At 45.7% G+C, this 24,349-nt stretch overlaps 1 protein-coding gene across 9 annotated transcripts in view; it reads left to right on the top strand.

Moving 5' to 3' along the window:
• Positions 1 to 24,349, top strand: part of ARHGAP6 (Rho GTPase activating protein 6) — a 474,622-nt gene that overhangs the window by 443,974 nt on the left and 6,299 nt on the right. For all 9 annotated transcript variants that reach the window (XM_064573729.1, XM_045874487.3, XM_045874492.3 and 6 more), the window contains exons 10-11: positions 12,400 to 12,497; positions 23,331 to 23,599. In XM_064573729.1, the coding sequence (XP_064429799.1) occupies positions 12,400 to 12,497; positions 23,331 to 23,599 (367 nt within the window). The remainder of the gene's footprint in view (positions 1 to 12,399; positions 12,498 to 23,330; positions 23,600 to 24,349) is intronic.

Raw genomic sequence — 24,349 nt, 5'->3', positions numbered from 1 at the left:
CTATTTCCCTTAGTAGTTTATAAATGCATCTGAAACACGGGCTGTGCCCTTGTTATCTTCTCCCTATATCCTCTGTACGCTTTTGGAAGGCCCTCCATCTGGCAGGCACTCAATAAATATTTTTTTTTTATTTGTATTGAATTGCCAGTTCCTGTTTTCTTTCAAAAAACTGCACTGCTTGCTCCAACTTCCCTTGAAACATTAGAACAGATGCCAAGTCTCTTCTATTTCTGTTCACCGCTCATATTGCATGTCAGAATTTACAGGAACTTTCTCCATGTTTCCTCTCCCATTTCTCCTGTCAATTTGCAAATGCTCACCACAAATCTCACCCTGTTCCACTAGAGCCTTGTGTGGTTCTTCCCCCAAGTGTGTTAGTTCCCTCTTCCGCATCTCCTTAGTATTTTGTCTACATTTATCAAGTGCCTTGCATCAGATTTCTTTCCACGCTTGTCTCTCACCGACGATATTTTTGTAAATTTGAGAGCCATTGCTTTAGACTCTTTGCCCTCTGCGTCTTGCCTGTGTGATCGTGCCCAAGTAATTCAGCACTCAACAAGCATCGATTTCGGCTTCCGTGAAAAGGGAAGGTTAAAAGTACGCCCTATTTCCCAGGGTGGTTCCCAGAATCATGAGCTATGTGCAAGCGTTCTGCAGGCTGTAAAAGTCTATGTAAATGTTAATTAATAATCTTGTTAGTTGAGCAGCATGAGCTGGCCCAAATCTCAGTACTTCGGCACACCAGACATAAATATCTTGTTGATGTAAAGTGTAATCAGATGTTTGTCAGACAGCTTTGCAGCTAACGATTTAGAGACTTGAGCTCCTTGCGTCTTGAGATCTGCAATCCCCCAGGATTTTATGGGTCAAACCTAGAAGGACCATCCATCACGCCCGCTCAAATTGCATTGCACAAGCCATGCTTAACTACCAGGGAAGCTGGGAAACGGATTCCTGCTGGATGCCCAGGAAGAAGAGAAAATGGATTTACACACAGTGAACAGTTCACTGGGGTAGAACGGTGTCTTGCTCCTCCTTGAGTCTCTGAAGCGCTATCCCTGTTTGCAAACAAGGAGCTCTCAAAAAATGTGGAATTAGTCATTGTCACACTTCAGCCAAAACCCTCATAATTAATTACATATTAGGATGAATCAAGTAACTGAACTTTTCAACATTTTCTTCAAGTTTTAAGTCACATGTCATCTTGCCAAGCAGTCTTAGCATGACTTCATGCTCTCTGGATTTTTTTTTTTTTTTTAACAAAATAATACCTCTCACAAATCTTAATTCCGTTCTCTAAATTCTGTATTCTAAGCAAAGTTCTTTAGATGAAACCACAAACCATCAGGCATTTCTTTTCCACTCGGATACTAACACAGCCCTTCCTGGCCACCATTTCCTGCCGCCCGGACTACAGAAAACAGCAGAAGAATGTCAGTCCTTCGGTTCCACCTTTCCCAGCATTTTCCAGACACGCTTTTCGCTTGCTCTTCTCGGGAGACATTGATGTCCAGGGTCTCTGGAGTAGAAGTTCGTATTTGTGCTCGCCGGTTGTGGTCTTTACTTCTCAGTGAGACCTTTCCTGGCCACCTTGTCTAAAATACAGCACCCCCCCCACCCCCACGTGCACACACCGTCGCTTCCTGTTCCCTCTCGCTGCCTTTTCTCCGTGGCACTCATCACTACGAATACAAGGTTTTACTAAGTTCTCCAGTTTGTTGTGTGTTTCCCCACTGGAGCGCAGACTCCACGACAGGATGAACTTGTGTCCGTTTCCATCTACTTTCTTTACTGCATTCCTCCTGTGCCTGGCACGTGGCAGAAACACAAGAAACACTGGTTGAATTAATGAATGACTTGGTGGTAGTTCTGGAACATATGATTTCTGTATTGTTAATCTTTACTCGTTATACATATGAACAGGTTTAGATGTGGAGGAATTAAGGATACCTTTCCAGAGTAAGTTAAAATTAATATGAGCATTCTTGATTTCCTTAGACAGACGATGGGAATTATGTGTTGAGGAATAAAAAGGGAGGAGAGGTGAGACGAAGATCCCCAGCCGAGGTCAGTAAAAAGCAAACTGGCTCTGGATTCAGAAAGCTTTGCTCTAGTCCTTTCTTTGCTCCACTTCAGCTTTGTGACCTCACCTTCTGAGATGTCTACTTCTTTAGTTATCAGAGGACGAGGTTAGAATGAATAAAAACCAAGATCCCTCCTAGTTCTAAAATCTACACGCTCCTGTGCCCTGGCCCTGACTTGACTTCTTTTATTTCTATAAAGCACAAAAGAAAATGAACCTCGTCACTGGCAGGTCCTCTTGGCATATTTGGCATTTCAGGACCTCGTTGATTATCCTAAGCTGCTGACTGGTTGGCAAAGCTGGTCTGCGTGGGTGGACAAAAATTCGGTCATGTATGTCGCTGTTTCGTTTTGTTTCTTAAAGAAGCTTTCAGAATGAGCACAATAATTCCAAACAAGGACGGCCGAAGCCCGATGGTAAAAGATTGTTAGCCATTGTGCTGTTTCAGGCTTTTGGAGGGGTTGATGAGCTCAGAAAGGGAGGCCTTGCTCCCCATTGGCATTAGAAAGGAAGACTTGTTGGGAAAGGTGGCAGAACGGATGGAAGGGTCATACAAACCCACAGAGGCCTGGTGACCACCCAGCGTTTGTTCTGAGGGTTAATAATGTCCTTCATGTCCTGATGTTGAGACCGCCTCTCCCATGGGGGAGAGGCATCTGCGTTAGTGAGAGAGGGCTGAAAAGAACCTGGCTTTGTCCCACCATGCAGGCGAGGGACCTACATTCAGAGGCTGGCGCAGGCTTCGAGAGGCTGGCTAGGACAGGCTTTCACACCGGTTGTTTGCTTTTCAGCCACTGGGTGGGAAATTCTTGAGCTGGAGAGAGGTCCTGGTAACAGCCATCGTGATCCCTCTCTCAAAAACCGAGGCAGCAGATTGTGCCAGTCGCTCTCAAACTGGAGCGTGCCCCAGAGTGGCGAGGACAGTTGCCAAACATTCCGATTCCCGGGCCGTGCTCCAGAAAATCAGTTGGAGTAGCGCTGGGATGGGGCCTGGGAATCCGCACTTGCTAACGAATGCCTCCTGGGCATTCTGGTCCTTTCCGAACCACACCCTGGGAAACCACATCTTGGGAAACCCCCAAGGTGCAGGAAAGACCAGGAGCTTTGGAACGAGCTACCAGAATTCACATCCTTACTCGGCCATGCATTCGCTACGTGATCCTGGGCCCATGCTCAACTTCACTGAGCCTTTCGGTTTCCTGTTGTACAAAAATGATATGAGGTTACCTCCCTTATAGGATCATTTTGATAATTAGAAATGACATTTTAAGATACCTGGGACAAGAACCGACATATACTGGGCACACAAAAAAGAAAAGATCGATCCTGTTACTATGGGAAATGGATAAGATGCCGCCCTATCCCAGCACTTTCAAAGGTGTCCCTTGTGTGGGGAAGCGCACCGGACCCACTCTGCAGAACAGTGTGAGCTGCACCCACACATCCACACTCCTCCCTTACCTGGCTCTTCTTTTTTCCATAGCACCTCTCACCTTTGAACTCACTGTGTAATATGCTTATCTATGATGCTTATTGAAACCTAATAGAATGCAAACTTTCCAAAGACAGGGATTTTCATTTGGCTTACAGTTCACTGACATCCCGAAAAGCAAACGGGTGCCCAGTAATGATTTGCTGAAATGCATTTGTGTTTGTGTTTGGTTCAGTGCCCATACCCCTTCGACTCCCTCACCTTTAACAGTATCTCTGCTAGCAACAGTTGAAAAACTGGGTAACATAAAATGGTATGCTCTGGGAACGCTGCAAATAAAAGAGAAGGCTCGTGCCTATCTAGAAACGCTCACTGGTATCATTGTAAGGTAGAAAGCATTCCCCCACGAAATCGTTAGCGTGCACATTGTTCCAAAAGCTGTTGCTTCCATCACTGATCTGGCAGTCCCATCCAGGAAGACTCATTGTTACTCCTGGAATTAATAAGAGCTTCAGAGCAGAGTGGAGAAAACTTGTCAGGTCATTCTGAGGGCTGATACTAAATGATTCCTACCAGGGCTCCTTTTTTGGAGAGAGGGAAAGAAGAGAAGGCACCACCCTTCCAGGCTGATGAACAGTCCGGGGTGCAGTGGAGACGTGGGAACACCGGCGCGCTCCCAGCCCGCCAGTTCGTCAGCCTGAGCTGGGGACCAGCACCGCGCACATGGGAATTTTCAACTGAGAACCACTGGGAGCAAGGGTCAGTGGCCGACGTGAGGATTCCAAGCTTTGCTTCGTGTTCCCTTCATTCCCTGATGCAAATTGCAGTTTCTTAAAACGGCTTTTGCATGCCAAATCAAAAGCAGTCAAGTCATGATCCAGGTCATCAAACAAGGAAGAGCCCTTACCAACACAGCCAAATAATTATATATGATGTCCATTTCCTTTTTTTTATACAAGCACTGTTTTCTAAAGAACCACTGTTTATGTGCCAGGGGTTGGGCTGGTCATTATGTACATCATCAGCTAATCTAAATTTCACCACCATTTCGTGAGGAGTAAGCCAAGATAGTTCGCCCAAGTGATGCAGCAACTAAGTGAATTATTTCTACAGCATGATGCCTCCCTGCCCGAAAGACAAGGTGCTTTAATGTGGTGTCTCCGATATGGAGTCCGTTCGCGGGGGAGAGAGAGAGACTATGTTAGCCAGTTTGGAAATGGGGAGCTAAGGAGACGCTTAACAGCATTCATCCCTCTGGACTAATCATAGCACCGACCCGCTTGATGTTCAGGCTAGCAGGTGGCAGCGAGAGCCGGTGGGTGTTCCTGCTGGAGCCTGCTCACCTTGTCCCTGCCCGCAACGACGGAACACGTGTACCGCTGGTGACACAGGCGGAGAGGGGCAGAAGCAAGGACTGCTCAGTTTTCTTCATCTTCCTTCCTTGTGTCTTCCCCCAACCACAGCTCCGCGAGTCCTGGGCTCCTTGGCTGTATCTGTTCACACACGTGTCCCAGTTGCCAAACACACTGCCTGGCATGTGTCAGGCCCTTGAGAAAAATGTGTTGAACCTCATGCATCCTGACCCTCCAGATACACCCAGAGCCCCTTCCCATGACATGAAGCCATCCTCTGCAACAGTCGCACAAAAGGTTCTAGGCTGGGCCTGCCCATGTTTGAGCTTTTGCTCCCATAAACAGCCCGAGTGCTTAGTCATTTCTTTCAGTGTGTGTGTTAAGGTACAAAAATGTCATCATGACTTCCAGTGATACTTGCTTTTGCTGGAAAGTGGTAGAGTTTGCAATGCCAAAGCATCCTTCTTGGTCCAGTGCAAAGGGATGGATTGGTATGGAACACTCGGAGTAATTCAGGTTTGTTATAGTGACTTAGTAAGTGGAGAAAACTTGAGCCATTTTCCCCTCTCTGTGGTTTATAGAAGAAACTACATCATTAAGTGTTATACCCTAGGCAACCATTCAAGGTTTCATTTTTAATTTGATAGGGTGGATTTTCATTGTGACAGTTTTATTCCTTTGTATGTGCAGTGTTTACATTTTTTCTCTGAAGCAGGAGAGTCCAAAGTTCTTTTGATTTTTGAAATAGCATTCTGCTTTGAAGGAACACATGAAAATCTAAGGAGTTGAGTCTCCAGATAAACACAACCATAAATGGTACCCTTGGAAAATATCTAAACTTACTAAATAGTTGACTAAAACCCAATAGAGATTTTGATGTGAAACAATAAATTGTAAGTGAAAAAGCCGTTGGGGCTGGGTTTTGTTTCTTCACTCCGATGTGCAGAATTGGTTGATTTTTTTTAAAGTAGTCTATTTTTCACAGTCCTCCTTAGTTTCCATTTTGCTATATACAGAATCCCAGAAGAAAAAAGATAAAATGTGTTTGGTTATGGAGTCATACTTTTCATTTTTCCTTTTTTTTTTTTTTTTTAACGTAATCTCTATGCCCAATATGGGGCTCAAACTCATGACCCTGAGATCAAGAGTTGCATGCTCCACTGACTGAGCCAGCCAGGCTCCCCTCATTTTTCGTTTTTTAAAAAAATATTTTATTTATTTATTTGAGAGAGAGAGAATGCACACACAAGTTGGGGTGAGGGAGCAGAGGGGGAGGGAAATGGAGGGAGAGGTCGGGAAAAGAATCTCAAGCCGACTCCGCACTGAGCTCGGAGCCCCATGCGGGGCTTGATCTCACGACCCTGAGATCATGACCGGAGCCAAAACCAAGAGGAGCTTAACCCACCGAGCCACCCAGGCGCCCCTCATTTTTCATTTTTATATTAACGGGAACAGTAGTTTATGAACATGTGAGAACATTTCTGATGATCCTCACTTGGGAAAGGAAATTTATTTTCCAACTCTAAAAATTAATAGCAAGGAGATTTTGCTAGAGCATGACACTGGTCCTAATTTAAAGCAGAGAGAAGCATCTATGCAAAGGTAACAGAACCAGTGTACATGCACCATGAAGACCAGTAATTCTGGGTTCTTTTTTATTATTATTTGTCGCCATTCTGACAACATTTTTTGAGCATCCATTGGGTAGGAAACGCCACCTAGCTTGTGTTCTGGAAGAGTACGGTATTGACCTGCGAGAGTAAGCAGGTGAAGGGTCATGGATGTGCAGGTAGGAGCTTCAGGAGAGAAAAGAGGAAGAAGAAGAGGCATAATTGAGAAAGCATTTGACTGCTAGGAGAAGAAAACTCAACTGCCAGCGGCTGCAAGCTGCAGGATTGTGACGTCACAGAAGCAGCCTAAGGGGCGGGGCTTAGTGGCTCACCTGCACTTCCGCTGTCTCTGCTCTGCCATCTTCAGCTACAAGACCCTGCAGTTATTTCCAGCATCTCTTGCGGCCATCAGCACATCCAGTGATGAAGAGAGATGTTTCCAGAGCCCCGCGTGGGGTACCACGGCCAGGATTGGCACACGTGAGCCAGCCCTCGCTGCAAAAGAGGCTAGCTGACAGAGAGCTACAACGTTAGGAGCCTGTATCACTTCTAGGCAGACAAGTCAGATCGTCCTTGCCTTTGGGCAATTTACCTTCTACCGATGTGACCAACCGAAGACTTGAGGTCTGGAGGAAGAGAAGGAACCAGAAGGGAGAAGCTACATGGAGTTGGCCTCCAGACCGTTGCAGCTGAGGGCCCAACAGATCACAAACTTCAAATCTAGAAATTCAGGCAGAGGTCAGGGGCAGAGACACATCAAGAGGAAATCCCACAACTTAGTCACCCACCCAAAGTGTTAAGCAAAGGAGAAGAGAGTGGTGCTTCTCTGCGGGCACACAGGATAAGAGGCAGAGATGGATGTCTGTTAGTCAAGAAAAAAGTCACAGAACAAAGATTGGCCATCTCCATGTTATCTGCTTTTATTTGGTTCTTTTAAGTGTTTAATTTATTATTTTGTCTATTTCTAACAAAATCTATTATTCTGAACCTCTTTGCAATCGGGAAGGTACTTTCAAATCTGTTGGTCCTTTTGATCCTCATCACGCTTCCATAAAGGTAAATGGGACAGATAGGATATGCCTGGATTTTCAGATGCAGGAGCAGAATCCTAAAGAAGATGGTTGATGTATCCAAGTTTACATTACTTAATTATAAGCAGCAAAGCTGATAAAAACTGGACCTTGGGGGCTATCGACTCTTACTCCGAAATTCTTTTGACAGTATCCTGATTTCCTACAAAGGAGCATATATAGGAATGATCTGTGTGGATATTTCTGACTTACCGTAAGCTCCTGTTTCCTCTTGACTTGTGTTTCTCTGTTAAGTATCTAACTTCACAGAAAATGAATGCTCATCCAATTGAACTGAGCCAGTAATTTGAAATTTTTATTAAGTAATAGGAAATGAAACATGCAAATAGGGACAAATATTGGAGGGATTATTGGGAAAACAGCACTGGAGGCTGTTACACAAATATTACAAGTCAGTTCTAGGCATAATTTCAAATTCTCTACCCTAATTTTCCCACTGGCCTCAATTTTCTGTACCATTCCTTTAACAACAAACAAACGTGGTTTTATCATGAATTTTTAAAGCTGCTTTAAGTCATTTTGTAACAAGATGGGATATAAATAAACTTATTAAAATAATGGATTATGTACACTAGAGTCAGTCTTAGCTAATAGGAAAATATTACCTACCCTTCCTGCAATACAGGGATCCACATTTTGAAACTAGCTTTTTACTTATTTGTAAAGAGTGTCTCCGAGCCAAAATGGTATCATGGGTCTTTTAAAAAGAAACTATAGATAGATTTATAGCACTGACCCTTTCTATTTGCATTTGTTACCAAGTAAAAGTCATGTACGCTACGTAAAATAAACCTCAATGATTACAATTGGTTGGGAACCAAGCCGAGTTGAAAGAGTAAAAACTCTGAATTATGGAATAATTTAACAGAACATTATGGAAAGTTATGTTTTAAATAATGATACTTCCTGTAACCTATTTTAATAGTGTACCCAAGTTAATAATTTATCATTAGACACACTGTATACTCTCAAAAGAATTAATATTGTGATGCTTGCAGTACTCCGAAGGGTATACATGAGGGTTGTTTATTCTTCAGTGGGAATGGATTGGCGCTTGGAGCAAAATTTTTTATTACGTGTCTAAGCATAGAAAATTTTAAATTAAACTAACTGGATGAAAAACAAATATTTTTCCTCATTTGCTCACAGAAGTTTCTTTTAAAATGTGTTCGGGATATACATTTTTGGCTTATATTATTTTTTGCTTTCTGTTCATTTTTCAAAAAACGAGTTCTCTCCTCATTTTTACCCTTCAGACATTACTTTTTTTTGACAAATTGATATAATAGTGTGTATTTGTTGGGTCGTGTTGCTTGAAAAAGTTGCAGTGAAAATTATCAGTCTTTTTATTTGTTTAATTTATTCAATAAAGTAAGAGAATCGAACCCCTCAGCCTGGGCCTAAAAGCCCTGCCCCTTCTCTTCTCCTTCCGTTCTCATTCCCAGGCCACTGGGTTTGGGCACCGAGCTTTAAATGCCATCTATATGCGTCTCCCGCATTTCTCTGTCCAGCCCAAGCCCCTCTCCTGAACCCCAGAGCCTTATTCCCAGTTGCCGACTAGATCTTTCATGTGGATGTCCCATAGGCCTCCCCCTTTGCCCCCCTTACCCTAGCGAAGCCACCCTTCTAGCCATGACCCCCAGCCTCCTCCTCCTGCAGCTTCTCCACACCGGTCAGTGTCAGGGGCAACCCCGTGCTTCCGGGTGCCTGCCTCTTGGCTCCAAACATTGAAGGCGTCTCTCTTCTTCTCCTTCTCCTTCCCTCTTTCTCTCCGCAGCCAGCAAATTAGCTAATGCTATCATCTCTATCCTCACTGTCTCCAGGGTCCACAGATTCCTCATCGGCTCACCATCCTGGTTCAGCCCTCCGCCGTCTCTCTTCTGGATGTAGCAGTAGCCCCCCTCTGCACTCCCTGCGTCACCCCCTTGCCTCCCTGCGGTCTGCTGTAAATGCAGCAGCCAGCAATGACAATTCACGGTAGTCCTCCGCTCAAAACCCCCAGTGGCTCCCCAGCCACCTAGATAGAGAGCAGATGTCCTTATCATGACCCGTAAGACTCCACAACATCTGGCCGTGGCTACCTGACCCACTTCCTACTGCTCCCCTTCTTCCTTATTCCTTCCAGCCTCGCTGGCCTCCTCTCTGCTCCTGACTCACGATCTTGCTGATTTTTTCTTCCTTCTGCTTGGAATGATTTTCTCCAATTCCTTCCTCAACTTCAGTTCTCTGTTCAGATGGCAGTTTCTCTGTGACCTGCCATCCTACTTAAATGGCACTTCCCCGCCCCGCCCCCTCCCCGCACAGCCCATTGCCCCTTTTCTGCTTTGTTCGTCTCCGTGTGATCCACGCTGTGTTTGCTTTGTTTATTTGTTAATGCCGGTCTTCCCATATTGATTGTCAGTTTCAAGGAGACAAGGATTCTTGTCTATTTGGTTTGTAGCTGAATCCCAGCATCTGGTGCCTGGCACTCAGTAAGCAGTCACCAAATATTTATGTAACGAATGAAAGGAAGGAGGTGGGAAAAGGCCAGAGTGAGAAGCGCAGTGGTTGCTGAAATAGAGAGCGTGTGAGGGTGGCCGTGTGTGAGGGGACAAAATGGCAAACATGAGGAAGCGAGTGGAGGGCTTCCACTGTAGGGATAAAAGGGTTTCTTGAGCAAGCGTCTTGATCAGAGCACTCGGACAACCACACAGAGAAGAAATTAGATACCGGTGGTGAAGGAAATAGCTAGTGTCTAAGTTAGCAAGCAGTTGCATTAAAGGCCCATGAAGGATGTATCTTTCTTTTCAACTAAAATCTCAAAGCAGTTTAAGGAATTGGAGGTCCACAGGCAAATATGGCTTCAGGCATAGGTTTACCTAGGACTCATGATATTGAGAGATCCTTTCTTTCCATTTCCTTCTGTGGTTTCTTTGATCATCAGCACCATCCTCAGGCCCCATGTGGCTTCTGGCCCTGTATTGTCTCTCTCAGATGCCTCTGGGAAATTCTCCCAGCTTCTCATTACCTCGAATGGAGTCACACGCCCCGTTGCGCAGGCAGCCCCGGTGTTCTGGGAGGGGAATGATGGTGGCCCTTGACCAGCTTACACATCACCCTTGAGCTAAGGGTTGGGGAGCAGTTGATTCTTCCTAGGGAACTTTGGGGCAGAACTGTTACAACAAGAGGGAAATGGAAGCTGGTAATGGCCAACAGATGCCCACTACAAAGGGGTAACAAGGGCTCAAACTTGGATCAGTGCAGTAGAAATGGAAGATAGAGGAAAGAAGGAACAGGCCTCACAGAGATGAAGTCAAGTAGGTTTCCTGGTTCTGAACAGGGAGGCAGAGGACACAGAGAAGCTTGAATGCAACCCAGATTTTGAGTTTGTGTGAGTAGGGTTTGGCAATGTCATTAATGAAGATTCAGGATGAAGTAGGAGGAACAGATTTATGAGGGAAGGAAAGCGTTTTGTTGTTGCTTTCTCATCCCTGTTTTTATTAATAAAATTGTTTCCAGCTTCTCAGAGCTCAAGAAGAATTGAGTTCTGCAAGAGGCAGGAGGCAAATTCTTCCACCCGCCACTTATTCTCCGAAGACTTGGCCCTGCAGGTTTAAGAGCCTGGTCTCTGAGCCCTCCTGTGAGAGAATCAGATGGAAATGTTGTTTCCGCTCAATAATTTGAATTTCCTTACTTGAGCCACCAGCATCTGTAGAGTGAAAAGCCCGTTGGAGCTGAGTTCAGTCTTTTCTCATAGAACGTTTTCACACAATATTGTGGCTTAGGATTATAAGGCCATCTTCTAATGCGCTGTGGGTTAGCCTAGGGAAACGTGACCCTCAGCTACAGAACTCGAATGAATGCCTTGTCAAATTCTGAAGCGAGAAACTTTTTTCATTGTTGATGGACCAGGATGCAAGGAAGGGGTGAGTGCAAGCAGGCAATGATAAAATGACTTGGGCCAATACAGTAGTCAGCATGTTTTTGAGTGTTTACTATCTGCCAGGTACTGTTCTAAGTTCTCAATGTATAATAAGTCATTCGATCACCACAGCAACCCTTTGTGGTGAGGCCTATCATTCTCTCCACTTTACAGATGAGGAAACTGAGACCTAGAAAGGTCATGTGCCTTGCCGAAGGCCCCACAGCTAATAAATGGAACTAGGACTCAAACACAGTCTGGCTCAAGGGCCTGTCCTCTTTTTTTTTTTTTAAGAGACAGGGAGAGAGGGGGGTGGTTGGGGTGCAGAAGGAGAGGGGGAGAGAGAATCTTAAGCAAGCTCCACCCCCAGCATGGAGCCCAACATGGGGCTCCATCTCACGACCCTGAGATCATGACCTGAGGCCAAAATCAAGAGTCGGACGCTTAACCGACTGAGCCACCCAGGCGCCCCAAGGGCCCGTCCTCTTAATAAACTGATCATATATTCCAGACTTGCCCAAGACAGGTATAATTTATGCCTGTTGTCTTCACATAATTATAAATAGGAACTCTAGAAAGTGTCCCCATTTGGACAATAAATTATGAACACCGCCCCTCCTAACCGTGATATTTTGCTTATTCAAAGCCAAGAAAATCTTATCTGAGCAATAGAAGTATCAAGTGATTAGGCTCCCTCTCCAGTCATAAGAGGGGTGACAATTTGGGTTGAATATGACGTTTTGGTCATCATCCACTTTGTCCTAAGAATTAAACCGGCTGTATGGGTTGGTGTAGGTTTGGTTTTAATGGGCAAATCACTCTGTTCTGACTTTTAAGGCTCTGTTTTATGTTACTGTAGAGTTGCCAATGATCATAGTTTTCCTCTTTCTGGAATGGTTTGATTTATGCCTCGACATTTGGCCCCTCCAGGTTCCGCCCGATCTCCAGAACGAAGTACTGATCAGCCTGTTGGAGACCGATCCCGATGTGGTGGACTATTTACTCAGAAGAAAGGCCTCCCAGTCCTCGTGAGTACACCAGTTGCTCGTCTTCTAAAGCTGCCATGGGGATTCCTCTTTTCATTTCTAAAGAATTAGAGAAGTTTACATAATTCCACACAGGGTAACTGGCAGTGGAGATGTGGCAACTTTCTGGCAGATCTTGTCAGCCCACCTACCCAGAAAATGCTTCCATTTTCCTAATCCACTTATTAAATTAGAAAGTGCTTTATGGGGGTGTTGCTGTTTCATTTTTGGCTTTTTTAGCCCCTCGAGGTCCTTTTGACTGTGTTTACTGGAAAAAAAAAAGAAAAGAAAAGAACTAATAAATCCCTGGCGAGAAGCTCAAAGGACTCTGATGCACATCAGTGATTCTACTTCTAGAATCCCGATAGCTGTGCTTACGGGTCCCTTAGGCTGCACCTGGATGCATCTTACTTGTGTAACTTGCCAGCGCAATTGACACATTACCAAACCACAAGACGAGCCTCTCCCGAGGCCTAGGTGCCCATTTAAAATTAGAGGTGTGTGCTCTCCTGACTCTCCTCTCTTTATAATTAATAGCCTTTTGGTAAAAATGCACGCTGGGCTCCACATGTAGCCATGTTTGCAGTGAGTAAAGCACAAGCCATGCTGTAGGCTCTGCTTTGCCGCCATTTTTGCCCCCAAAGGAAGACCATTGGATTTTGCTTGAGCCAGATTTTAGGCTTAATCTCAAACATTTGTGGGGGTGCTGAGCACTTGGCAAAGCCAGTGAAGAGGGTATTATGGCGTCATTAACCAGGAGCGATGTTGCCACCATGACGCCAAACCTTAAATTTGTGGCGGGAAGAGTTGTTGTCATCCTTTCATGAAAGCATCCTTTACGTTGTGCTTTTAATTTACTGAATGTCAACAGCTCTAAGACACATTTTGCCCCGTGTTTTATCATCTCTGCAATGGAGAGTCATCGTATAATCAATGGCATGGTCTAATATAAATCACAGCATTTTTTGTCTTTCTTAGCTATACGTAAAATAGTGGTCTGTCTTACTCCACGGTGTCTTGGAAATATTGACACGTGTTAAATTGTTCCTTTATATTGATGTTGAATTTGAGAGATTAATTTTCACTTGAAACTATTTCAGATATAAAAGCTTATATTATTTAGAGAAATGTAGGGAAAGGAATTCCACATGGCTCACGCCTCCTTCTTTCCTGCATCTTTGCATGAATAGCAGCGCAAGATCCAGCTTCAGTCCATTTCCTGCAGAGCAGGGAAGAATTTTTAAGTGGCTCATCTTTTCAAATGCACTTTTTAAAAATTCATCTTTGTGCCAATTATTATCAGGCCAGATTCTGGTTCAAGTGAGGTGTTTCGCCTGGATTCGAGCCCCAAGAACCACGAGTGAATAAGAATATATTCAAATTGTCTAAATGGGCTGGCATGTCATGGTCTCGCTTTTCATTTCAGATAATTGGGCTCCCTTAAATTTTCCCTAGATTTCTAACTGTCATCAAGGTATAAGTTCTAATTTAAACTAACACAAATGGCTTTTCTTCACAGCAGATCTTGTATCACCAGAATTTTAATGAACTCACTTCTTTCCCTCCCCGTGCAAGAAAACAGACACGGCGGCCTTTCTGTTTGTGAATCCCTCGTTAAGCTGCATTTATGACATTTCATGGGTACTCTGTGGAAAAGCTGGAAAACACACACCTAAAAAAACCCAAAACACTGATGTTGACTTGCCAAATTTCAGCTTTTATATGGCATGTTGAAATACAGAAATATTGTGCTTTGAAGAATCGTCAATAGAAGTTCTTTTTATGTGGTTTTCAGGTATGCTCTTTGCATATAAATGCCAAGAAGGGAAACTTTCTTTCACTGCTCTTAGGAAAAGGAAGAAGCTTCCATATTAAGCTCATCCCAAGCTGTACAATTGTCTAGCCTCTCCTGTTCCCTATCCCTGTAAGACTAAGAATTGTACAGTCAAGGAAGCTGACCCTAGAACAAGGTCGTAGGTGAGTGTCAGGGCCTCAAGGGAAGGGAGGTGAGCTCCCAGGTGCTCTGTGGATGTCAGAGACTAGCATCATTGAACAGAAAACATTTGGAGAAGACACTCTTAGTGAGGAGAAGGGAGTGTTTGTTTTCCTCTAGGTACAGGCCAAGGAGCAGCCCAGAAGGGTTGATAATGATGCCATGAAGTAAAAATACATAAAGAAATAGTTCTTTAATTTGAGTTGTCTTCTGAGGCTTGAGAGTCCTACCCCTTGAGCTATAGATAATGTCTTCATACTTTACGCCCATGCTTCTCAAAGCTTACTGTGTATACGGATCACCAGGAGATCTAGTCGGTACATCTGAGGAAGAGAGTCTGAAAATATGCCTTTCTAGCAAGCTCCCAGGCATTGCCGTGATACTGCTGGTCCGTGGTCCACACTTTGAGTAGCGAAAGTTTAAAATATCAAGGCATGTGCTCGCCTCCCAGAGTTGGCAGACCTGTTGAAGGAGGCCTTCAAGGATAAAAATAATATGAAGCATGTTATCAAGTGTGTCGCGGAGGGCAGGATGGTTGGTGCTGGGCCATTGGTTCTCAGACTTGAATCCCCTGGGGAGCTCGAAGAATTACTATGCCTACGTGCCACCCCTAGAGATCGTGTTCAGTTGTTTTAGGGTACAGTCTGGACATTAGGATTTCTTAAATCTCCCCCTGTGAGTCAATGGAGCAGGCCCAGCAAGAACCTCTGGCTTAGATCCAGCACATTAGATACTACAGATTTGCCATCACCAACTCCTATATTTGAGGTGGGTGATTCTTGACATTAAAAAGTGGTCTTTGTATTGACAAAGGGAGGAAACCAACACCCCAGACCATAAATCCACTTGGAATTTGGAGACGAGAAAGAGGTGTGACCTGTAGTCTCGGGGGTGGCTTCTGAGAAGAGCAAGGATCTGCAGTGAACTTTGAAGACTGGAGAGGGGTCAACAGGTCTAGACATTTGGGAAGCTTGACGCAGGGCCTGGACAGAATAGTAACTGTGTCCGCTGGCTGTGGGCACGATGAAGGGGTTGTCGTTCGGATCCAGAGCCAGATGACCTGAGTTGGAATTCCTTTTCCACTGCTATTCGAGCTGTGGTCTTGGGTAAATAGATTCATCCCTCTCTGTCTCAGTTCCCTCACCTGCAAACCAGAGATTAAAAAGCAGCACCAACTTTACAGAATTGTTACGCTGTGAGAATAGTATCTGGTTTCTAATAAATGCTTAACGAATGTTAGTGATTACGATCATGTTACTTCGAACTGCGCCATTTTGTTCATTTACAACCACTTACCAAAGACTTTGGTGTCGCTACTTTCTACCTTTCTATCCACTGCGAGAGAGTAACCTATGAAGGCAATATGACACAAGAGAGAACCGTCAACCTTAAACCGTGGCGGTGTCTAAAGGCAAAGCCCACCTGTACAGGCCTGATCCCCTTGGCAGCAAGAGGGTGGCTTCGATTCTAGAACAGAGAGACACAGGCAGAAAGACACAGATGTGGGAAGGCGACCAGCCCGGGGAGAACCGGGGAGGATGGGAGGCGATCGCACGTTTGCAGGAAGTGAGGCAGAGGCCTGGGCGAGCCGTGGCACAGTGGGCATGGACAGATTTCTTGTTTTGAAGTCTTGAGTGAGTGAAGACTCAGCTACAAGGTGGAGAGTAGGAGTAAGAGAAGTAAGGACTATGGGGACACCCGCCGAGCGGGAAGCAGCGGGAGCTCCTGAAACGCAGGCCTGAGTGCAGTGATGCATGGTTGATTTTCCTTGTGATTCTCCTCCGACCCTTTGGGTTTTGTTCCTGAAGCTTCTGTTCTTTGCCATCAGTGTACATACCGAGATAAAGCGTTCGGTTCCCGTGTCGCACGTGGCAATGGCACAAGATTGAATTGGGAATGGAAACGTGAGTTTTCGAAAGGGTGTAGAACCAAGAACAAGAACATATTTATGATAATTTCCATTTGGAAAGAGCAAACATTTCGTGATATTTGGGAATTTAAGGTTTTATTTTCATTTGAGTTTTTCTCTTGTGCGACTACAGAATTGGGGCCGTGAAAGGAGGATTCGTTATTTTTTCTTGTGCTTGTCCACTGACATTTTTGGCTTCAACCAAAACGGAATACCAAAGGGAGATTAGAAGAGATTTATATTACTAACAATGCAAGACTTCCAGTTTTTTCATTGCTTGTCTGGAGTATTTATTAGAGTTATATGCTCTTTTCTTCACAAACACTCAAAATAGATCCCCCTCCTTTGATTTAGGGATGTAAGGAGATAGGGGATGAGAGTGCAAGGCAAATCGAAAAGGACAAGGCATGTTGAGCGCGGGTATTTGCAACAGAGCAAGGTCCCGCCAGTAGCAGGGCTGGGGGTAGGGCGAGGAGAGTGAGGCGCTCACGTAGGTGCCAAAGTGAAGGGTGTGCCAAACACTCAGGCATCAAACTGAACAACATCAACATGGCATATTTTTAAAACTCAAAGTTGACACCAAAAATCTATGCTGAAGAAAATATTTTAAAAAATTTAGAAGACTAGTACCATGCCAAGCCATACTGGAGCCTGAAGCCAAAGGCAAAATGTATAGGCTGCCCTCCATGGAGACAAACCCATCAGTGATGCTTGGAAAATGTACTGCTTTGCTTATCTTATTTTTCAACCAAGAGAACTGCTGTGTTTGACAATTTCTCCTGACCAAGTGACAACCCTAAGTAAGTTTTAATTAAGTTAGCCTGAACTAAATAATACAATTCTGTGTGGACACAAATGAAGCATTTAAACCTAATATAATGTTGTAAATTCTAATGTGCCAGCCTTTCAATTTTTCAGTGTTTTTCAACTGCTTTAATGTTCTGGGGGAAAAAAACCTAACCATTAAAAGTTACATAAAGCCTTGTCTACCCATATGGTATACCCATGTGCTATACAAGGCTAAGTAGAGCATTTTCCTTCCTGTATTCTGGAAATACAATCCAAATAGATTTAACTGCACTTGGGGAGAAAGCCAGTACGGATGAACCAAATCTATAGGTGTACGTTTTTAAATTTCATTGTATTTAATTCTGTTCATGGCCTTCACAAAGTTTTTACTGAAATTGCCCCCCAATGTAGCAAAACTGGTGACCAGCCAATCAAAACTGTGGAAGGAGCCTCATAGTCATCTCAAAGGATAGCATTTCAGAACTGAAAAGTAATTGTTTTATTGAACTGGATTCTCCTCCCAGTGAATAAAAAAAATCCACCTTCTTCATGATGGAGGAGCGTTAGGCTTTCTCATAATTTCAAGGCATCACATTTAAATTATCCAATAAATATCAGGTAGATAATTTATTTTAATCTTTCAGAGACTGTCACTGAAAATGTCTTCTTCCACAAAACCATGGAGCATTACAAGATGGACTATAATTTCAGTTTTCCTTTCACTAGGATTTGTAAAGTCAAGAAAGTTCTCAGGAAATTTTCAGAGATAAGAAATCGGACTTTATCGGTGTAGTATAACAGTAATGAATCCTACTGACTGGCAGTAACTCTGGCCTCAGCTGTCATTCTGTTCCAGCATTTTGGAAATTAATGAAGAATTAACACCCGCCCCCCGCCCCCCCCGCCCCCCCCCCAACGCTGTTCGAGAAAGCCTTTTCAGCCAGACAATTTTAGGGAAAATGTATGTGGAATAGGGAATTCCCTAATGAAAAATTCCAAAAAGTCTGAATGCGCCTTCTATGAAAAGCCAATTCAAAATGGAGGGAGAATTTATCACATCACCTCTTTCTTCCAGCGCCTTTATGATCCACACCTTCTTTACAAACTTGGAATATATTAACTCGAAGATGTTTTATCAGGCATACTGTAAAAAAAAAAAGGAGAGAGAATAAAGCCAGCATCGTTTTCTCTCCCCCTGTCCTAAATGCCTTCACGTGCCACGGCTATTAGGAGGGAATCCATAAGAGCTAAAAGGGAGGGGAGAAATTTCACCAAAGCCCTGGGTAAGTCTTAATGTCCAGGGTGCCAGCCTCATCTCCTGGTGGGGAGTTTGGCTCCATTGTCAGCTTCTCTTTCGAGGGGGGTGCCTTTGTCTGCGTAAGGGCTGCTTTGCAGAACTGAGCATGATTCCTGTGAAAATCCTCCCTAAATCCTGAGTTGTTGTGGCGCTGGACTCCCCTCCCCGGGCACTGAATCGTGTCGGAGATGGTTATGTGCTTTGGGTTCCAACAGACTGAGGTCTCTCAGCTGAACGATTAAGCCAAGGATGAAGCCAACACAAGCTTGCCGTCTCCAAGGATGTTTCTCACTGGGGTAGCTCGGCAAGGGGCTGGGCTGCCACATCCGTGGATTGAACCAGAGTTTTCCATTTATCCGCAGAACAAGTTCTGTGCCTCCAGCTGCAGGGCAGGCCCGCCCACAGTACCCTGCCAGTGGCATCTTAACCCCCTGACCTGGAGGGATCACCGAAGGGTGAGAAAGTGATGTGCTCTCTCCATGTCCATCTCATGCTTGGTTGGTTAGCTGAGACTGGCCGCGCCTGCCGTGCATGGTCCTGGGGTTGTCAGGTCTTGTGGAGAAAAGCCCTCCATTCGTGGAGGCAAGCCCATGCCAACTGGTTAGCTAGCCACTCACCATTCCCAGCCTCCATCCACTAAATCCCAAGACAGAGAGAGCCCACTACCTGCTTGCAGACTATTCGTCATCTAGTGAGTCCCCGGTTCAATATTTTCTATAAAGAAATACAAATCTTTTATTACCTTGACTTGCAGCACTGAACTGAAAATGGTCTGCCTAGAGTCGAATCGTCCTCGAGGCGAATGTTAGTGAAGGCGGTGGTGGCCGCTCGTCTCATCTTTCAGTGATACCCAAAGTAGGGGTTCTGGTTTTGTTTCCAGTAGATTTAATGATAAAGCCATGGCATGCCACCCATTTTTTTTTTTTTTTAACCTTGGAACTGCCTACGTTGTCAGTGAGAGTCCTGAGAAGTGAATAAAATAGTTTGGTTTCGTTGACTAACTGGCAGGCTCTCGTGTGGAAAGCTCAGTTTCCGGACATGGGTTCTTAGGCAAATGTGGCCACCGCCTTACCGACCTCGGCTGGGAAGATGAAATGACAGCTAGGAAATAGCTCAAGCATTTACGAGGGCCATCGACTCCGAGTATAGCACGTAGCAGTAAGACTGCATACTATTTATCAAATAAATTTGAGAAGGGTCTCGAGCCCCACTGCCCCGGCTGCTAGAAAGACACGTGATGTCCTCGTGTCTTCCGCTCAGCTCTAGACCGTCGTCAGGAGCGAGGAGAGTTGTTGGCAGTGCTTATTAGCACAATGTCCACCGTACTGCCTGAGCTCCGGGTGAGCACCAGCTCTTACCCTTGTCGCAGGCCAAGGGGTCATTTCACATCCGTGCACTTCACAAGCGGCTTGCCATGGGGTCGCAAACCATAGCCTCTTTGGTCACTAAGCTGTGCTGGGTGGCTGGGAAAGGAAGGCATCACCTCTCCTTGGACAGCCCCGTCTGCTTGTGTTCCTGGCTGTGAGCCCAGCCACCCTGAGGAGGTTCGTGGCCTGTGTCGACTGGGAGACAGGCCTCTGCCTCTACCTTCAGGGATTAGCTTTAGCCACCTCCTCCAGGTTCTCCCCTGGTTGGTGCCCCAGATGTCGTCACTTCGGTGGCTTGACTTAGGAGAATGAGCCAGGAGAGCAGAGAAAGGCAGGTCGACCTCTCCTGCTCCCTGTCCCCTTAATGCGTTCTGACCCACAACCAAACTACAGTCAGTTATCTGGGTCCGGCTGACCGGAGCTGGCTGGGATGGGCACACCTTCTATTCAGCTTTGGCCCCAGCCACGTCAAGGTCAGGACCAGCACGCTTACCCCCTCTGTCAGCCAGTGCTGAGGTTTGGGCCACTGTCTGTGTTTCCTTCCCAGTTTGGCTCCCTGGGAGCCTCAGCCTGCTGTCCTGTCTATGGATGAGGGAGGGAAGGTAGCTTCGGCGTGGGGGTTCTCAAACTTGCCCGCGAAGCACACTTACCTGGAGGGCTTTTTAAAACACAGTTTGCTAGCCCTGCTCCCAGATGCCCTTTCAACGGGCAAAGCCAGCCTCGTGGTCTGTGACCGGGCGGCTGCGCAGGACCTCCACAGAGAAGGAGCCCACGTTTGGCTTGATGATCTGCTGTGACCACCTTGAAATTCTTAATAGTTTTTCCCCTGGGGGCCCCACATGTTATAGCCAGTCCCGTCAATAGGCCCAGAATGGAGCTGGAGAATTTGCATTTCCAGCAAGTTCCCCCGGCCATGTTCCCCAAAGAACGGAGGAGAGGGACAGTGGCCCTCCACCTCCTCCTCTGTCGCCTCTTCTCCACCAGAGCCAAGGAAGGAAGATCGCGTGGCAGCTTCGGTGATTTTTGTGACTGTTGTGATTGTTCTTTGTTTGATTCTGTTTGGGTTAAGCACACTAAATGTTCTCATGAAGACTTTTCCGTGCCCCCAATAATTCCTGTGCGTGCGCTTTCCCTGTCTGTACACCAGTCCTGAAAGAGAGGGTATTGAAGCAGCTGACAGAAATATGTAAGTGGAACAATGTCGTAGTGAGCAATTTGAGAGGCGAGGCGAGGGAAAGGAAAGCAGGGGGAAGAGCGAGCCAGAAGGTAGGATGAGGTTGGGGCGGGAGCGCAAGCGGCGCCCACAGGCTTCCTGCATCCCGAGCCCCGAGCCCCCGAGCAGAGCCCCGCGCCCGGGAGCCTTTCGCAGCCTTAGCAGAGAGACCTATGTTATTTGTGACGCGATGCACGCGTCCACTGGAGGGGGGGAATCACCGACTTGCTCGGCAGAAACCCAGATAGATGTTCCCAGTGCTGAGACGCGATGCAGTTCTCCCGCAGGGTACCTTTCTTTACGCACCTGTCGGCTGAATCTGCAACTTGTCACGTTTTGCTGAACGTATTCTCTCTGTTCTTCAAGACAGATGAACAAGACACGAGACAGTAATTGGGGTCTCCGTGAGTGAAAATACCTTTCCGACATTCTCCTCCCAATGGGAGGGAGCAAAAAAGCATTCGTAGCCCTGATGGCTATTTTGTTTTGGCTAATGAATTGACTTGGCTCTCTTTAAAACATCCCATAAAGGAAGGCTTTCTGGCCCCGCTGTTATGGATATAACACCATGACTTATTCTTGCTGGGTAGACAGAGACATTTTCATTAATGACTGGGGAAACCCATTAACTAAACGGGGAGAACAACGGAAATGGGCCCAGTCATAGAATTTCTAGCCCTGGCCCGAACCCTGATTCTAAGCTGAGCAACCTGTTCAACACATTCAGTTTTTCTTATTTTCGTAGTATAGCTTCCTCAACTGGAGTCAAAGTCATGACAGACAAGTGTCCATGTGTTTTGCTTTGTGTTTCCCTCTGCTAGAATTAGGGGGACTTCCCCCCTTGAATTAGATATGGAGGTTAGTTTCCTCCCTCCCCCCCCCCCCCCTTCCAGCAGAAATAATAAGTTCTTTTGAGTTTTCCTTCATTCACTGGAGGCCTAACGTCTCTGGAAAATCATCCTCATGGTGGTTCTCTGGCTCTTTTCCCATAAGATTGTCTGTCATCGGTTTAAAGAGGAGACAAGGAAAGGACTTGTTTATTCCACGTGGGTAAGAAATTGCCTCAGCAAAAAGTGCTCGAGCCCCTGGCTGCGTCAGTAACAGGCGAGGCATGTCACAGATGCTGAAATGCTTTTCTCCTGGACGCTAACGCGCGCTGGAAACCCGAGACTAAGCTAGGTCCCCTGTGAGTGCGCGTCCCCCGTCCTCCGTGCTGCGTGCACACAACCAGCTAGTTAGGAAAAGATTGCTCAGGCATGTGTTTACCTTCTTTAAGATCCCAGAGGATTTGTTTTGAAGAATGAAAGCAGAAGAAAGCAAAGACTAGTAATAGAGAAATGAAGCAGGGTTGTGGGGGAGAGACAGAAATAGGTTCTGGAACTTTTAATCACTCTGTGATCATTTCCCTTTAAGATGTCAGGGCCACTGTTCTGAGGAAGGTAGAAAATGCAGATGTTCCCAGGTAAGACTTCCAACACTCGTTTCATGTTGCTGACGTTCTCATTTTCCTGTTCCTCTCGCATTTTCACTGCTATTTCTGTTGCTGTGACAACTCATGCACATAGAAAACATACTGCATATGCTAATTAGCCTGTTTTATATTACTCTGTGAAAGCACTAGAGTATTAAAATACAGTGAACGCTAGTGATGGTCATATATTTGTCTCGTTGGCCTCTGTACGTGAGACTGTTATTCCCACCAGAAGCATCATCACCATCATCATCCAGAGTCGTCATCACAGGCAAGATGGATTTAGTCACATCAAGTATTTGGGCAGGGGGAAGAGACGTTACCCGTAAAGCCATAATGAACTTCTTGTAAAGTTTCAGTCGTAGTTTTATGTGACTTATTTTAAAATCAGGATATTGAGGAACGTAAAAGAGTTATCCACCAGTTTTGCCTTACTTAAAAGATAGGGAGCCTCAGACTTGACTTTCCCAGTGGAGACGGGATTAACGCGACAGGCATTTCAGCGATGCCCAGCGGAGAATGCAGGGATCCAAGTCTGTTTCATCCTTCCCCTCCTCCCTCCGCCTTGACAGTTTCCGTAACAACTGTGGGGTTTCACTGCCCTCTGCCGGCCATGTCGGGGAAACGCCTTCCCGTTATTGCCGTACAAGTCTGGGAACATGGCTCCGAAGGTCTTTTCGTTTCAGCCCCTGTGCCCATGCATTCTCCGCCTGTCTTTTGTGTAACGGTCGTATTGTTTGAATCTGGTCACTAAGTGTTAACACACTCACGCACTTGCCATTGTCTTCTTGCACCAGAAGCCCTGACATGTTGCGATCGGAAGTTTCCTTTTCTGTGGGAGGAAGGCACTCGTCCACCGACTCCAACAAGGCCTCCAGCGGAGACCTCTCCCCTTATGACAACAACTCCCCAGTGCTGTCTGAGCGCTCCTTGCTGGCTATGCAAGAGGACGCGGCCCCGGGGGGCTCGGAGAAGCTTTACAAAGGGCCGGAGCAGTATGTGCTGGTGAGCCACTTGCCATCGTCGAAATCAAGGGAGAGTTCTCCTGGACCAAGGCTTGGCAAAGGTAACTGGAACCTGGCTGGCGCGGGCCACATCAGTGACTCTGATTGCAGGTGGCATGGTGCGGGCCCTTGGACCGTCTCTTCGCCTCTTCCTTGTTTCATGTTTCTGTCATTCTGTGACATTTACTGACTTCCTGCTCTAGGAAGAGGAAGGTGTGGTGGGCGAGCCCAGTCATGGTCTCGGAGGCTCCCTGCTGACCGGGGCATCTGGGAAGCAGTCTCATGCCCAGAGAGCCACTGATGTTCCCAGCTGATCCTTCCCCTGAGCATCTGAGGAATTTGATATGTCCTGGCCAGTGAGTTTGGGTGCATCTTTGCTAGTCTAACATGTCACCCAATTATTGCTGCTACTTCTATAAAGAGGACAAGCTGAACCCACTATATAAAGAGACATCATGTTCCAAAGAGGTCTCCATGGGAGATTTAAGATTTTTATTTTTATGTTTTTTTAGCAAAATAAGGGTTCCGTGGTCAAATACATTTGGGGAATGCTGGGTTAACCAAGCTAATAGTTTCTCTATTGTATAATTTCTCAAACTCTTTAAAGTGCTAATGGGCACCATTAATTCGCACAATGGAAAGGAGAGTGTGGTTTGCAGTTTTTCCCAAATTTATTTGACCACTGAATGTTTGGTTCTGCTCTTTCCCTCCACAGGGTAATTCCTCAGTGCCAGGACTCAGCAGGACGCTCTGAGTAATAAGTGGAAGACACAGTACAAATTCTTGCTCTCTTATCCTACATGTATCACTTA

This window comes from Mirounga angustirostris, unplaced genomic scaffold (genome assembly GCF_029215605.1).
Source record: "Mirounga angustirostris isolate CCGP_5_RB_7025 unplaced genomic scaffold, mMirAng1.0.hap1 SCAF_11, whole genome shotgun sequence".
Lineage (NCBI taxonomy): Eukaryota > Metazoa > Chordata > Mammalia > Carnivora > Phocidae > Mirounga > Mirounga angustirostris.
This window is presented reverse-complemented; position numbering and strand designations above follow the sequence as displayed.